This window comes from Phyllostomus discolor, chromosome 6, assembly GCF_004126475.2.
Source record: "Phyllostomus discolor isolate MPI-MPIP mPhyDis1 chromosome 6, mPhyDis1.pri.v3, whole genome shotgun sequence".
Lineage (NCBI taxonomy): Eukaryota > Metazoa > Chordata > Mammalia > Chiroptera > Phyllostomidae > Phyllostomus > Phyllostomus discolor.
In genome coordinates, this window is record NC_040908.2 from 18,482,181 (window position 1) to 18,496,170 (window position 13,990).

Here is a 13,990-nt window from a genome sequence, read left to right on the forward strand (position 1 = left end):
AGCTGTTCTGAGCCGTAGGCTCTGCTGCTCCTGCCTTGCACAATCAGTTCCTGCTGATGGGTTCAGACAAACTTGTCACATAATTCTGACACTCACTGTTGGGTTCCCTGCTGTTTTTTGGCCTGCCAGAAGTCCTGAGGGAAACACCTACTGATCTCTCAGAACTTTTTTTTTGTCATAAGTTACCACATGAGAACTTTTATTCCTGCTATTTACTCGTCTCATCCCAGAGAAAAATATTAAAAGGAAGGTATTTCAAAGAACATTAACTTATCTGAAGATGTAAAGCAGAAAATTAACTTCATACCTTTGAGATTTAATAATGACTGTACCTAGAATCTCCAGTTGCTGAAAATGCTATAGAGAACATTATGAAGGAAAGCTCTCAGGAAAAAGTAACTTAACATTTTAAAAGGTATTTGACGTTAAGGTAAGCTTTCCTGCTGCCAGTAAAGCATCTGTCTTTTCATAGTTCATCTTGATCAAAACCGAATCATTTGATCTTAATTTACAACCATGTCCGATCCTGTATTCATTTTTAACACATTCAAGTAGAGATGCATATAGGAAGTCAGAAGGTGTTTTTATTTCATGTTGGGTTGCATTTTTCTACATAGCAGTGTTGAGCAGTAACATGGACTTTTGTGTGTTTGTGCATGCCCTCTAGGTTCTGATAACCGGTCCAGCAGACACCCCTTATGCAAATGGCTGCTTTGAGTTTGATGTCTACTTTCCTCAAGACTATCCCAGTTCACCCCCTCTTGTGAATTTAGAAACAACCGGTGGCCACAGCGTGCGATTCAATCCAAACCTTTATAACGATGGCAAGGTAATGCAATTAGTTTTTGCATAAAGTGCCAAAGTGTTGTAACCAGACATCTTTGAAATTTGAACAAAAATTTTGTTTTAGTTATCTTATTTCCAGAGTAATAACTTTCTTCATGCTTCTCTTCCCTATATGCAAAGATTAGCTTCAAGAAGAAGAGAGAGGAACTGAAAAGAGTAGAAACACAACAATGTTAGGAAGCACTTAACACTCCTAAGTTACTGAGGAACAAACTTACTTAACACAGCCCTTGGCCACTGGAGAGCTTTCTCCAGTTTGGAGACAGCACAGTCACATGTCTGTTTTTGCCTCTTTCCATAGCTCCAATTCCAGCTACCATTTCACACGTGCCTGGCGGTAGATGAATGGCAAAAGTGTGGTACTCTCCTCTGTGTTGCTTTTTTTGTGTATCATAACTATCCATTTTCTTATAAATAGGAAGATGCATTTCTATCCCCCCCACCCAATAGTTGACAAACAGGTATAATAAATATTATTTCATGTGGTGATAAAGCTTCTAAAATTTGATTCAGAAGAATAGTCGTCACTTTTCAAAGGAATTTTGGACAGTTGGATGAAATGTCAACAGTAAATTCCACGCGGAGAGTATTTAGTGTTTGAAAATCGCTAGAAGGTCAGAGACATTTTATGGACCTCACAAGCAGACACCACTTTGATGATGTGAGAACAGCAAGTGCTTGAAGTAGATGGGTGTGTTAAAGATAGCCCAAGCTTTCTCTTTGTTTTGCAGACCTGTTTTCAAAAGGTACAGTCTGCCTCAGATCTGGGCTTGCCGGTTTCCTTTTGTCTTCATCATAAACTCATGTCATAAAGCTGGAATTTGTTTTGGAGTTTATTTCAGGAGCTTTAACCAGATGTAGGCATGCTTTCTTTGGGAAAGCAAAGAACAGGTCTTTTGTAACTGAGCAGAGAAGAGCAGATAGCAATGCTGACTTGACTTAAAGAGAAAGACTGGAACCTGAATAGAGTTTAACTGTAAAATGTTAAAACTTATTTAAGAAATTACTTCTTCAGACTTAATGGTATAGAGAAGAGGATTAGGGCTTGAGACTCCTGTATCCTGAACTATATAGTGTTTTGTTCTGTTACATACTGGTAGCAAGATTTAACCTTGAGTTCCATAGGAATAAGAACACCTGCCATTGGTAGTCCCAGGGATGCTCTACAAATCAAACGGGATGGTTTGTCTGACAGTACTTTAATAAGCACAAAGCTGTTCAGATACAAGTCTTTTAAAATTATTAATGAAATTACTTGCTGAATGAATCATTACATTTTACATACTGCTTTCACAGAGCACTGAGAGAATAGCAAGGACAGGGACTTCCGCTTATTTTCCAAATCAATCATTGCCCATTATATGAAACTGTTAGTTTATAAGAACAGATGAAATGCCCCTGGTGTCCCAGAGTGACCTGTTGACCTGTGTTTGTCAGATAGTTTGAGTTCATTCTTGCTCTCTGAGTGAACCAGGTATGTCGTGTGTCTTCAAATTCGAGCCTCAAGAGCCTTTTTTACTGTAACTGTGCAGTCCTTCACCTCCACCTTCATGTTTGTGTGAGGCCAGATTTTATTCATGTACTTCGACCAGAACAATAAATTTCAACAGATTGAACGCAGAGACAAATACGAAGTCAAGATCTCTTCTATTAAGTTATGCCCAATTTTCAAAATTTATAAAATTTTGAAAGAGATTTTTAAAAAATTACTGATTTGTTTTTGGTTTGGAAAAGAGTTACTTTTCATTTAAAAACATTTTATTTATATTAATGTGTAGTAGGTACTGATGCATTTTCGTGATGGCAAACTTATAATGTCACACAGATTTGGGGCACATATGAGGATGCCAGTTTGTTTTAGCCGACGGAGCCTTCGGGTTTTGATTGCAGACACACAACTGAAATACTTGACACAATAGCATTTCACTTTTACTTTTAGTTGTCACAATTTGCTTTTAAAAAGCACTCCTTTTTCTCCTTATTTCTCAGGTTTGTTTAAGCATCTTAAATACGTGGCACGGAAGACCAGAAGAGAAGTGGAATCCTCAGACCTCAAGCTTTTTGCAAGTAAACAAATTTTTCTACAGTTTCACTTAGAAAATGCAGAACTACTTATGTTTCAGTTTTTTTTTAGTGACCAAGACTAAACAAACAAAAAGTAGATTTTAGGAAATAAATATTAAATAATAGTTTATAGGTGAGCATTTAGTACAGAGGATGCTCAGCATATCTGGAGTTTAGAATCTTAAGTTTGGACATAAGACAAAAATGACATTTTGTCAAAATTGCCTATTAAAAATTCCAAGTTGCTGTTAAAGCACACTGTGATGTAGCAAGATAAGACACATGATCCCAGCTCGCCGTCACTAGAGGGCTTCAATTCATGTGAGTAGACTGCAATAGACTACTGCTGCTACCTGTCTCTGTGACACAGTTCTGGAACCGAGTTAATAAAAAGGTTCATTTGAGGCTCAGAAGTACTGTCTCAAATTTTATAGTCTCAATTTTATAAGTTAATTTCCACAAACCACTTGAGCACATGAAATAAAACGTTATGTAATATCCCATGGAATGTTTTTTGCTGATACTTTAGTTCAGGATCCTGGCAAAGACATGGACAAATAAGCATATTAACGACGTGAATTAACTTTGTTGCTTGTTGATTAAGGAAACAGAAACACATTGTTGTTGCTACCTAGTAGTTTAAAGTCCCACATACAGCTCAGTGTTTAAGAACAACCATCGTAAATTACCCTAAGGTGAGCCTATTGAAGTTGACCGACCCTGAAAAGATCCCTTTTCTATATCCTTACTTTGAATTAGGTCAAAGGAGATATGAAAAATAATTTTGTAGGCTGTCACATGTGTTTGATTCTCTGAAAATACCTGGTAGCATCCCATAAAATAGAGAAATAGGACTATAATACAATTTTTTCCTTTTTGCCAGTATGGAGACCAAGAGAAAAAAGAGATTACATGATTCATGCAAAGTAGCTAAAGAAGTTAATAGAACATTCCTCCAAGTAGCTACTTACTCATTTTTTAAATAATTCAATTGTACTTCCCCAAAACCCCTTAAAATAGTTTTCTATATGCCTGTTACTCTTATCAGCATCATCAGAGCTTGTTCGTTTTACTATGAAAGGAAAATCAAAGATATCCTATTTTTTCTTAAGTAAATTAGACTTACCTGAGATTTGGAATCAATTTTGGATTTTAATTGAATTTATGTAGTTTTAAAAATATGTTTACATTTAATTTTCAGAGTTTTCTAGTTTAAGATTAGATTTGCTTTTAACTTTGATTTTGCCTGTATATCTGTATCATATACCAAAAATTCTGTAAAATAAACTTAGTACTCAAATGTTTAAGTTTACAGGTTTGGAAACTTAACTACCCACACATAAAAATGATCTTTTCTATATAGTCCCTTTAAGGTTTTTTCCTTTTTGGTCATAGTTCATAGTTGTAATTAATATAGATAAATTGTTTGTATACTGCTCTATTAACATGAGAGCATATCCTTTTAAAAAATATTTGGGTTATTTTTTTTTTAGTTTTATAAATAACACTACTATGTAATTATATGGCTTTCTTTATATTTTGGGTAGTTTTCTGAGTATAGGTTTCCAGATCTGTGATGAAACTGACTTGGTCAGGAGCAGGAAGTGGCTGTATCTTTCCTGCCGCAGGCGTGAATAGCCTCGCCTTCCTCCAGATCGCCTTAGGGGCGCATCGCTCAGTCTTCTCCATAGAGTGTGCTGTTCGCTGGGGCTTTTCCGTAGATCGTTTCCCTTTACCAGTTTGTTGCAAATTTTTTTCATGCATTAGAAACTTCAGAAGCAGACCAGATAGTCTCAAGGAAGGTTAATTTCTTTTTAGTTATAGTTTGACACCTTAAAGCTGTTTTACTCTTTTATTTATAACACATGCACAGAGGGTAAAGTTACTTTTGCTAGAGTGAAAATCTCCCACAAAAATTTTTGAAGGTTAAATATAATTTCAAAGATTGCCAAAATATTTTGAGCAGTGACAAGCATTATTAGAATGGCTTAGTTTCTTTGTAGTAAGACTCTTAAAAGAATAATACATTTGTATTAAAATAATCACATTTTTTAGTCTTATGCTATACATCTCATATCTAGCTGTAACCTGGTAATTTTGTAACCTATTTGCATAATTTAAAATCAAAAGTCACATTATTCATTAGAATTGTCGTCAAGAATTATCATTTTATCAGTAGCTCCAGATTTTGACATTGCTTATGTAACTCATTTTTAACATTGCTATAATGTAAAAAATTCCTTGATAATAGTTTGTTCCAGTTGGATGTTAATAAAAATATCATATACAAGGGGACTTAAAAATATTTAATCTTTCAGATAATCAACCATTTAAAAATGGTTATAAATGTTAAATACATACTACCACTTTCCTTGAAATGGAAAGTTCTGGAAATAGGCCACTGATCACAGTTCTACTCAGTAGTATATGTTTCCATAGATAGAGGCAAGTAGCTACTATTTTGAAAGGCTTAAGGCATTTTACTAATTAATATTGTTTCTTTTCCTTACCCCAAAGATGTTATTTTATATTACATAGCTTCTTATTGCAAATTAGTATTTTGGATTCTGTACTCTGTACTATCCTGTATTTGAAATATCTATAATAAAAAATGTTAGTAGACTGTTCCAGGTAAAAGGATTAAATCCATGAACTTCACATGAAAATAAAGGCAATTGGAAGTTAATAATTCCTAATGGGAGTGGGATAGGAGGAGAAATATGGCAAAATGGTGGGCATTTTAAAGAGAAGAATAAGTTAACAGAGTGGATAATAGTAAGAATATGATGACCGAATGAAGACATAAAATTGTGGGAGACAAGATTGCTGACTAGTTGGCCTGGCAGAAGACCATACAGCAGGGTTAACATTTTTGTTTTGAGAAAGAAGGGGAAAGGAGGCTGTTACATGGATCTCGATTTAGTCAGTTCTTGAACAGATCACACTGAGAACTCCTTGTGGTTTCATGGAGGATGCTAATGTGAAGCTCAAGAGGAGAGGGGCAGAAAACTCAGCCTGTTAATGAAATTAGTAACTCTTGACTCCATGGAGTTCGATCAAAGAACCGACCAAGCATCAGTGAACCTGTATTGTGGAGTGAAATATTTCCTCTTTAGTATTAACTTAAATATAACCATGTGTAATAATACACTGTGATATGTAGTAGGTGTTTTTCTGTTATTACCAAATTATTTTGAACTCATATTCTAAGAAATCACTTTGGCCACATGTAGCTGTGATGAAGATTACTTTTTGGAATCCAGGTAGCTGTTTTAATTAAGTTTTGTTGATCAAAATAGAACTCAGGCTAACTTTCTTTGCATGTTTGTATCACATAGGTAATAGTTTTATTTTTAGAGCAGACGTGATTTTTTTTTCATTTACCTTTTTACTATCTTCTGGATGTGTGCTGTTACTTTTACTCCAAGGAATAGTGGCTACCTTGTATTAATTAAACTTACTTATGAGCACTGATACTGTACCTCCCCCCAAAAGTTTACTTTATTCTCACAGTCATCTTATAATGTACGTAGGTGTTATCCTCATTCTACAGATGACCAAAAAATACATTTTGAGGAAATAAATTACAGAGGTCTACTGTAGTCTGTGACTTCAAATATCATACATACACTGTTTCTCAAAGCTAGAAAAATCCTATCATTTTTGAGTATTAAAAATCAAATCCTTTTTAAAAAGAGAAATTCTTCTTTCCAAAGATATGTTGATTTACTGGTGTTTTTATGTTCAGTGTTTTATGGGCTACAATAAAGTGTTGTAAAATTAAATGACCCAATAGGTCAGATAATCTAAAGGCTCCAGAAATTCCATAAAATGAATATTATGAATAGTAGAGTTCACTGAAGAAAAATAAAGTAGCATTTATATATTTCCACAAAATGCATGTGTAAAGAGTGCATAGAAATCCTGGCCTTGGCAGCTCAGTTGGTTAGAATGTCGTTCTGATACGCCAAGGCTGCAGGTTCAATCTGCAGTCCAGGACACACAAGAGAATCAACCAGTGAATGCATAAATAAATGGAACAACAAATTGATATTTGTGTGTGTGTGTGTGTGTGTGTGTGTCTCCCCCTTTCTCTTGTCTCAAATCAATAAATAAATTTTTAAAAGTAAATATATTACCTAATGATAAAAGAGCCATGTTATAAATTGTTCTTTGAAATACAATATCTTATCAGATGCAAACTTCATAGTTCAGTGCTTTTCTTTCTTTTAGCAGACAATATGTTATACCCAAATTTATTTATTAAATGTAATTTTCTGTGTTCTATATACAAAACATCCATTCTTTATGTTTCCTTTATGTGGTTTAGCTGTTTTAAACCAAATAAGCTATGAATCTGAAATTTATTTATATTTTTTAAAGATTTTATTTACTTATTTTTAGAGAGAGGGGAAGGGAGGGAGAAAGAGAAGGAGAGAACCATTAGTGTGTGGTTGTCTCTCACACACCCCCTCCTGGGGACCTGGCCTGCAATCCAGGCATGTGCCCTGACTGGGAATTGAATCAGCAACTCTTTGGTTCACAGCCAGTACTCAGTCAACTGAGCCATACTAACCAGGGCTGAATCTGAAATTTAAATTGTTGAGTCTATCACTGCCTGAGATTTATAAAACTATATTTTGTCTAAAAGGGGGTGAAGTTAAATAAATCAATCTTATATTATGAACTTGTGAAAAGTTTTTAATTTAAATTATTTCTTTGTCTTTGTTGGAAAATGGCTATTATGGCCCTGTCCAGTGTGGCTCAGTTGGAGCGTTTTCCCATACACCGAACGGTTGTGGGTTTGATTTCTGGTCAGGGCACATACCTGGGTAGCAGGTTCAATCCCCAGTCCAGGAGCTTCCACGAGGCAACGAGTCAATGTCTGTCTGTCTGTCTGTCTCTCCTCCCCCCCACCCCCCAACTTCCTCTCTCTGTAACAGCAATGAGAGATATCTCCTCAGGTGAGGAATTTTTTTTAAGAAAAATTAAAAAAGAAAAATGTCCTGCTCATATGTCCTACTCGTATAAGTAGAAGAGGAAGACTGTTTAGAAGGGAAGGGGAAAGGAACTAATATCTATGCACTGGAAGGGTGTTTAAGAAGTTTCAGATTTGAGTTTAGGGGGAAGTATATAGCCAGAGAAAATCACTTTCCTTCAATGGCGTATTTAGTTTCAGAAAGTTAAAAAAATGTGAGATTTTTGCCTTAGAGTTATACAGTTAAAATTTCTTTTTTATAATTGACCTTGGCCTTAATTACATGGTCACTCCAGGTCATGTTTAATCTTATCTGTTCTTTGGTCATATTTTTTAAGTTCAAGTTCCTATTTTTAAAATTTTCTAAGAAAATCTCTGTCTTGACTCCTGAGATGCATATGCTTGACGTCGTTTAATCCTCTTTGCTAATGAAAGGCCACTTGCTGTTAATCCTTTTTAGTGTACGAAGCAGGCAGACGGTATCTAATATTTTTCTGCCTCTGAAGATGTTGTATTAGTGAGTCATACAGGTATATTAGTTAGCAGTGTTGCATCAGGTAAATGAGCTCTCTAAACATGTTACATCTGGAGAAACACGCCCAAGCCTTGGCTGTGACAAGTGGGTTCAGAAGTAGTCTTAGAGCCGTGGCTTCTTGCCAATGACGGTTTCCAGGAATAAGGTGTGTGTGATGCTGTGGAAGTCAGTTTTCCTTGGAATAGAAATGGAGACTGCCTCATGTGTAGTGTTCCTTACAAGTGAATACTGTTGAGAGTGCATGGCTAGCTTTATACTTTTTAAGGGCAGAGACAGTTGCAGCACCATAATGTTTAAATTGGTATGTGATATTTATCCTGTTGTTTAGCAGTTTTAAGGAATAAAATCTTCATATCTATTTTTATTTTTCAGAGATTCAAGGATATAAAATATAGGATATAAAAATGTTACATAAGACTGTACTTCTACTGCACCCATTTTAATTTTACTTTAATAATAAAATATTTCAATAATATAAGTATTAACATCAGTTTTAATGGTGATAATAATACACGTGGAAACATAGTAAGAGGAACTCCTAGTTGATAAAGCAAGATACCAGTTTACTGGTAGTCAAAAGTTCTCATTACAACCTGTTTATTTCTTTGTTCCTCAGGTACTGGTGTCTGTTCAGTCCCTTATCTTAGTAGCCGAGCCTTACTTTAATGAACCAGGATATGAACGGTCCAGAGGCACCCCCAGTGGCACGCAGAGTTCTCGAGAATACGACGGGAACATTCGACAAGCCACTGTTAAGTGGGCGATGCTGGAACAGATCAGAAACCCTTCGCCGTGCTTTAAAGAGGTGCGTTCAATAAATTAGTGGAATACTTTATTAAAGACATTATAGAATATAATTTATTAGAACTGTATTTATGGTAAACTAAACTTTACTATAGTTTTTAATCATAAAAAGATCAATATTAATGTAGTATAGGTGAATCTTAAAACCCCTTCCTAAAAGGCATCTGACAAGATTTTGGACAGTTTTAGTATTTGCTATTTTTGACAGTGGCAATTCTACTAGCAAATTGTCTAAATATGTTATTAAAATATTCCTCATGAAATTTGTTTTATTATTCAATAAAAAGATTTTATTCATTTATTTTAGAGAGGGGGGAGGGAGGGAGGAGAGGGAGAGAAACATGGATGTGTGGAAGATACATCAGTCAGTTGCCTCTCACACACTCCCAGCTGAGGACCTGGCCCACAACCCAGGCACGTGCCCTGACTGGGAATCGAACTGGCGACCTTATGGTTTGCAGGCCCACACTCAATCCACTCAGCCACACCAGCCAGGGCCAAGATACTTTCTAAAGTTGTCTTGTAAATAGAAACTTTACCCTTACAGTAATATCTGTGTTCGAATGTTGAAGAAAAGACATTTTTTTCTTTAGGAAAAAGTTGGACTTGTGAGTTTCTAAACCTGTCTTGATATTCTCAAGTGCTTTTCATTCACAGCATCCTGAAGTGTGGCTCTCTCTCTGTAGCCAGTCATGTCTCCGTGGTCTGCCTCCAGTGCAACTGTGCATTTCACCTGCCATGTCCCAGTCCTTCATCACGTCTTTCTTTAACTGTGCTGTGGAACTTTTTTTTTTCTTAAAATTATTTCCCTTGATATATCAGTTTCTTAAATTGTGCTAGAAACTCAATGTTTTAGAGGAAAACTTGGTATATTTACCTCACAGAAAATTGATCTTTAATATAAAGCAAATATTACTTGTGACTGCTATGTAGCTTCATGCCTCAGCCCTCCCCTTCACCAAATAGCATTGCTGAATGTGCTCTGAAGGAGTACAAAAAGAATATTTTGTTTTGTTTTACTAAATGAATTTGCATTTTGAATGACAAAGTTAGATATTTTCACAGATCTTGCATTTACTTTGAAAGGCTGTGGGAAATCATTTTTCCTAATATTATAGGAAATACATACATTCCTTTGTGCTTTTAAAGCATAATATTCTATTCTTTTCCAAGCTTGGGTCCCGTAAGTAATTTGTTTTACAGCCATATTGAATGTCAGCTGTTACTGGCGCTGCCTGAGCTACTCAGAACTCAGGGATAAATGAAATTGTTTCTTCCCCTGAAAAACTTATATTCCTCCTGTTTGTACATAAATTAATTCCTTCAGTGCCCATAAGACTCAGGTAATAAGTCCAGAAATATAAACTACTTGACAAGTCCACTAAAATGTCTATTGTCACCTCAGAGTTAACACTGTGTAAAACTGAACTCTTGTCCTTCTTTCCCTCTGTCAGTGAAAGCACTGTCATCTGTCCCACACTCTTGACCTCCTGTGACTTCTTTCTTTTTCTCACATGCTGCATGCATTGACACATCCTGCTGGCTCCACCCTTCAAAGCATAATCAGAATTTGGGGGCGAAGACCAAACTCACCGTGGCGAGCCTGTCTCACGCCACCGTTACCTCTTGCTTGGCCTGTGGAAGTAGTTTTCTAACTGGTCCCTGCTTCCACTTCTGTCCCTCTGCAATGACTCTCCACCGTAATCAGATCAGTGGCTCCCGTTGTGTGATAAAGGAACCCCGAGTCTGTGCCATGGCCTGCACAGCCCTGCACTGACTGGCACCTGTCTGCCCCTCTTCAGCATCACTCAGAGTTTAAAGGCTTTGGTACCAAATGTTAGGGTGGAGCAACTAGAGCTCTGATATGCTTCTGATGACAGTATAAATAGGTAAAGCCTCTTTGGAAAATTCTCTGGCCGGATCTAATAAGCCCTACAAGTAGCAATCGCACTCCTCGGTATATGCGCAGTAGCAGTTGTGCACATACTGTGTGTAGCGAATGTTCATGTCATTATTCATAAGTACCACAGATTGGAGACAGTCCAGCGGTCCATCACCAGAATGAATGGGCAAATCATGGAATATTTAAGAGAGGTAATACTGCAAAGTAAATGAATGAACTGCTATATATAAAAACATGGGCAAATATAAACAGCATAGAGCACAAAAAAGTACATTTCATATGATTCCACTTATAAAAATTCAAAAGTAAATAAAACTGACTTATGCTTAAAGAAGTGAGGTTGGTGTGTTCCTTTGCATGAGGACTGTAATGTGAAAGGTAGCAGAGACGGGCTTCTGGCGTGCTTGTGGTTTTTTTTAATCTGAGCAGAGATGACATTGATGTGTTAATGGGGCAGTGTGTCCAATTGTATGCATAATTTGTGTACTTTTCTGTATATGTAAAACTTAATTTTAAAATGCATTTAAAAATTTATAAGTACACATACTTAATCAGTGTATAATTTGTTGGTTCCTGCATAAATTTTTTTTTCTGGAAGAAAAATTTACTGTTAACACAAGGAACTCGGAGTGGGGCTGGGTTCCTTTTACAGAAAGCAAACGGTACAACTTGAAGCAGTAGGCCTCCCCATCCTTTGGAAGCCAGCACACAGCCAAGGGCGCACGCCTTGTCCACGAGAGCTTTCCTGCTTCTCCCAGTCGGGTGTGGCTCTCCCCGTTGGCATTCCCTGGGGTGTTTAAGTGTTTTTTCCTGCTGCACTCACGGCCCATCTGGTTCTGTGGTCATTACGGTTCTTCACGTCAGTCTGTGAGCATCAGACACAAGAACAGGTGGATGTAGTAGGATCTTCCTGGTGTTTCACATCCATTTCCAGGGTTTCCTAGTGATTTTTTCCTTGTACGACATATTGCTGCTGTTTCTTTAGGGGAGAAGGGCTCAGCGGACAGGAGAGCAGCTCACACAGAACACAGAATCGTGTTTCTGAATTGATCTGTTTTCTAACTTAAATGTGTCCGAAATCAGACTCCTACTTCTTACACAGGAAGAAATTTTTACTTCCTCGTTTTTCAAAGAACAGTTTTCTTTAATGCCAAATGAAACCACAATTATTACAAGGAACTTGAATTTCATAAGATAAAGTCCTACCCATAAATTAACCGGAAGCTAAAGTAAAAATGTGCCTCTGCTGTGCTTTCTGTTCGAATGCCTGTGGCATCTGCAGCATCTTTAGTTTGTCGGGTGTCCTTCGGGTTCTCTTCTAAAGGTAGACCTTTTGACGGTTTTTCTGTCAGTGCCTCTCTGATTGTTTTCTCCTGTCATTTGTTCATTGACGTTGACCTTGTGCATACCTCACATTATGTGTGCCTTATTCTCTCTGGAAAGCGTTAGCTGTTTGAATGTCTGATTGGGGTTGGGCTTTATTTTCTACTATAGAATTGGAAATTTCAGTGTGTGTCGCCTGATGTCATAAACCTAACTATTCCCTGTTAATAAGGTAGAGTTCATTAAATTGAGGTTTGTGGAAAGAAGAACATTGTAGTGCTTTTGAATTCCATTCCTTCGTAACACTCCATACTTTGTCTTTTAATTTCCGACCTGATCACATTGTGCTCCCTCGCTTGTTTATCCTGAAGGTGATACACAAACATTTTTACTTGAAAAGAGTGGAGATCATGGCGCAGTGTGAGGAGTGGATTGCCGACATCCAGCAGTACAGCAGCGATAAGCGAGTAGGCAGAACGATGTCTCACCATGCAGCAGCTCTCAAGGTGAGGACGCCGCCGGCCCTGAGCCCTGCTGGGGCCTGTACAAGAAGAGCTGTCTCTTCACTGGCAGAACCGTGGCCCCCCGAGGGGTAAAGGGTGGTCGGGAATCAAAGAAACATAAAATGTATTATAAGTTCAGAGGCCTGAGTTCCTCCCAGAAGTCTGTAGAAAAGGTATGTTCATTTCAACCACGAATCAGCAGTTCCTAAAATACAGAAGTGAGTGCAAGGGCTGAGCCAACAGGATTTTATCCGTTGTTTGAAGGTGGTGACAACAAAATGTACTCTGTGAATGACGTTTTTAATTCCTGTAGCTTTCCCCTGGGCCGCTTTCCTTCTAGAATTTTATTACTTGGAGTAACGAGGGAGATGGTAGCTGTAGAGCCTCCAGCAACTGACTGTGGAAGCGCCTGTGATACGGACCTGCGTGGGGGGCGTGGGGGGTGGCGAGAGGTGGTTTTCCTCCTGGGTGTTCGTGAGTGGGGGTGTGATACAGGAGGGGGTAGGGACTGTCCCTCCCCGGCCACTGGTGCCCGTTCTCACTCAGCGCTGTTCCTTCCGCCCTCTTCCTGCCTCCACTGGTTTCCATCTCCTGGCTTCTCTCTGAGTTTAAGATTTCCATTTTTAAAACTTTGACAAAGAAAAAATTATTTTCCTCTTTAACACTTGCATCTCCCAAGCTAGTTTTATTTTGCCCAATTATTAGAAAATAAAACTTTCTCTTCTTGTACTGTCATCCTGGAGTGATGAATACTTCTGCGTCCATCATAAAACTTCACATAACGTGCTCCCTCCCCCCTGCCCCCAATTAATTTTTTGCCATTTAACTTTCATTCTGCTCGAGTCACCCACTCTCCAGTCCTCTGGAGCCGTTGACCCCAGGTCACCTCTCTCTTTACTCACCTTTCTTTCCTCTCCAGTCCTTTACGAATGCTTTTCCTTTTACTTTTTGCCTGCTTTCCTAGCTTGCTTTCATTCAATTTTCAGCTTAAAATTCTCTTCATAGAAGCCTGCTATGACTTCTAAATAGAGACT

The 13,990-nt window shown here is 37.5% G+C and overlaps 1 protein-coding gene across 11 annotated transcripts in view; it reads left to right on the forward strand.

Annotated features, from left to right (window-relative positions):
* The window catches only part of BIRC6 (baculoviral IAP repeat containing 6), a 197,421-nt gene that overhangs the window by 180,652 nt on the left and 2,779 nt on the right, over positions 1–13,990 (forward strand). For all 11 annotated transcript variants that reach the window (XM_036027815.1, XM_036027820.1, XM_036027817.1 and 8 more), the window contains exons 70-73: positions 668–829; positions 2,836–2,913; positions 9,040–9,228; positions 12,825–12,959. In XM_036027815.1, the coding sequence (XP_035883708.1) occupies positions 668–829; positions 2,836–2,913; positions 9,040–9,228; positions 12,825–12,959 (564 nt within the window). The remainder of the gene's footprint in view (positions 1–667; positions 830–2,835; positions 2,914–9,039; positions 9,229–12,824; positions 12,960–13,990) is intronic.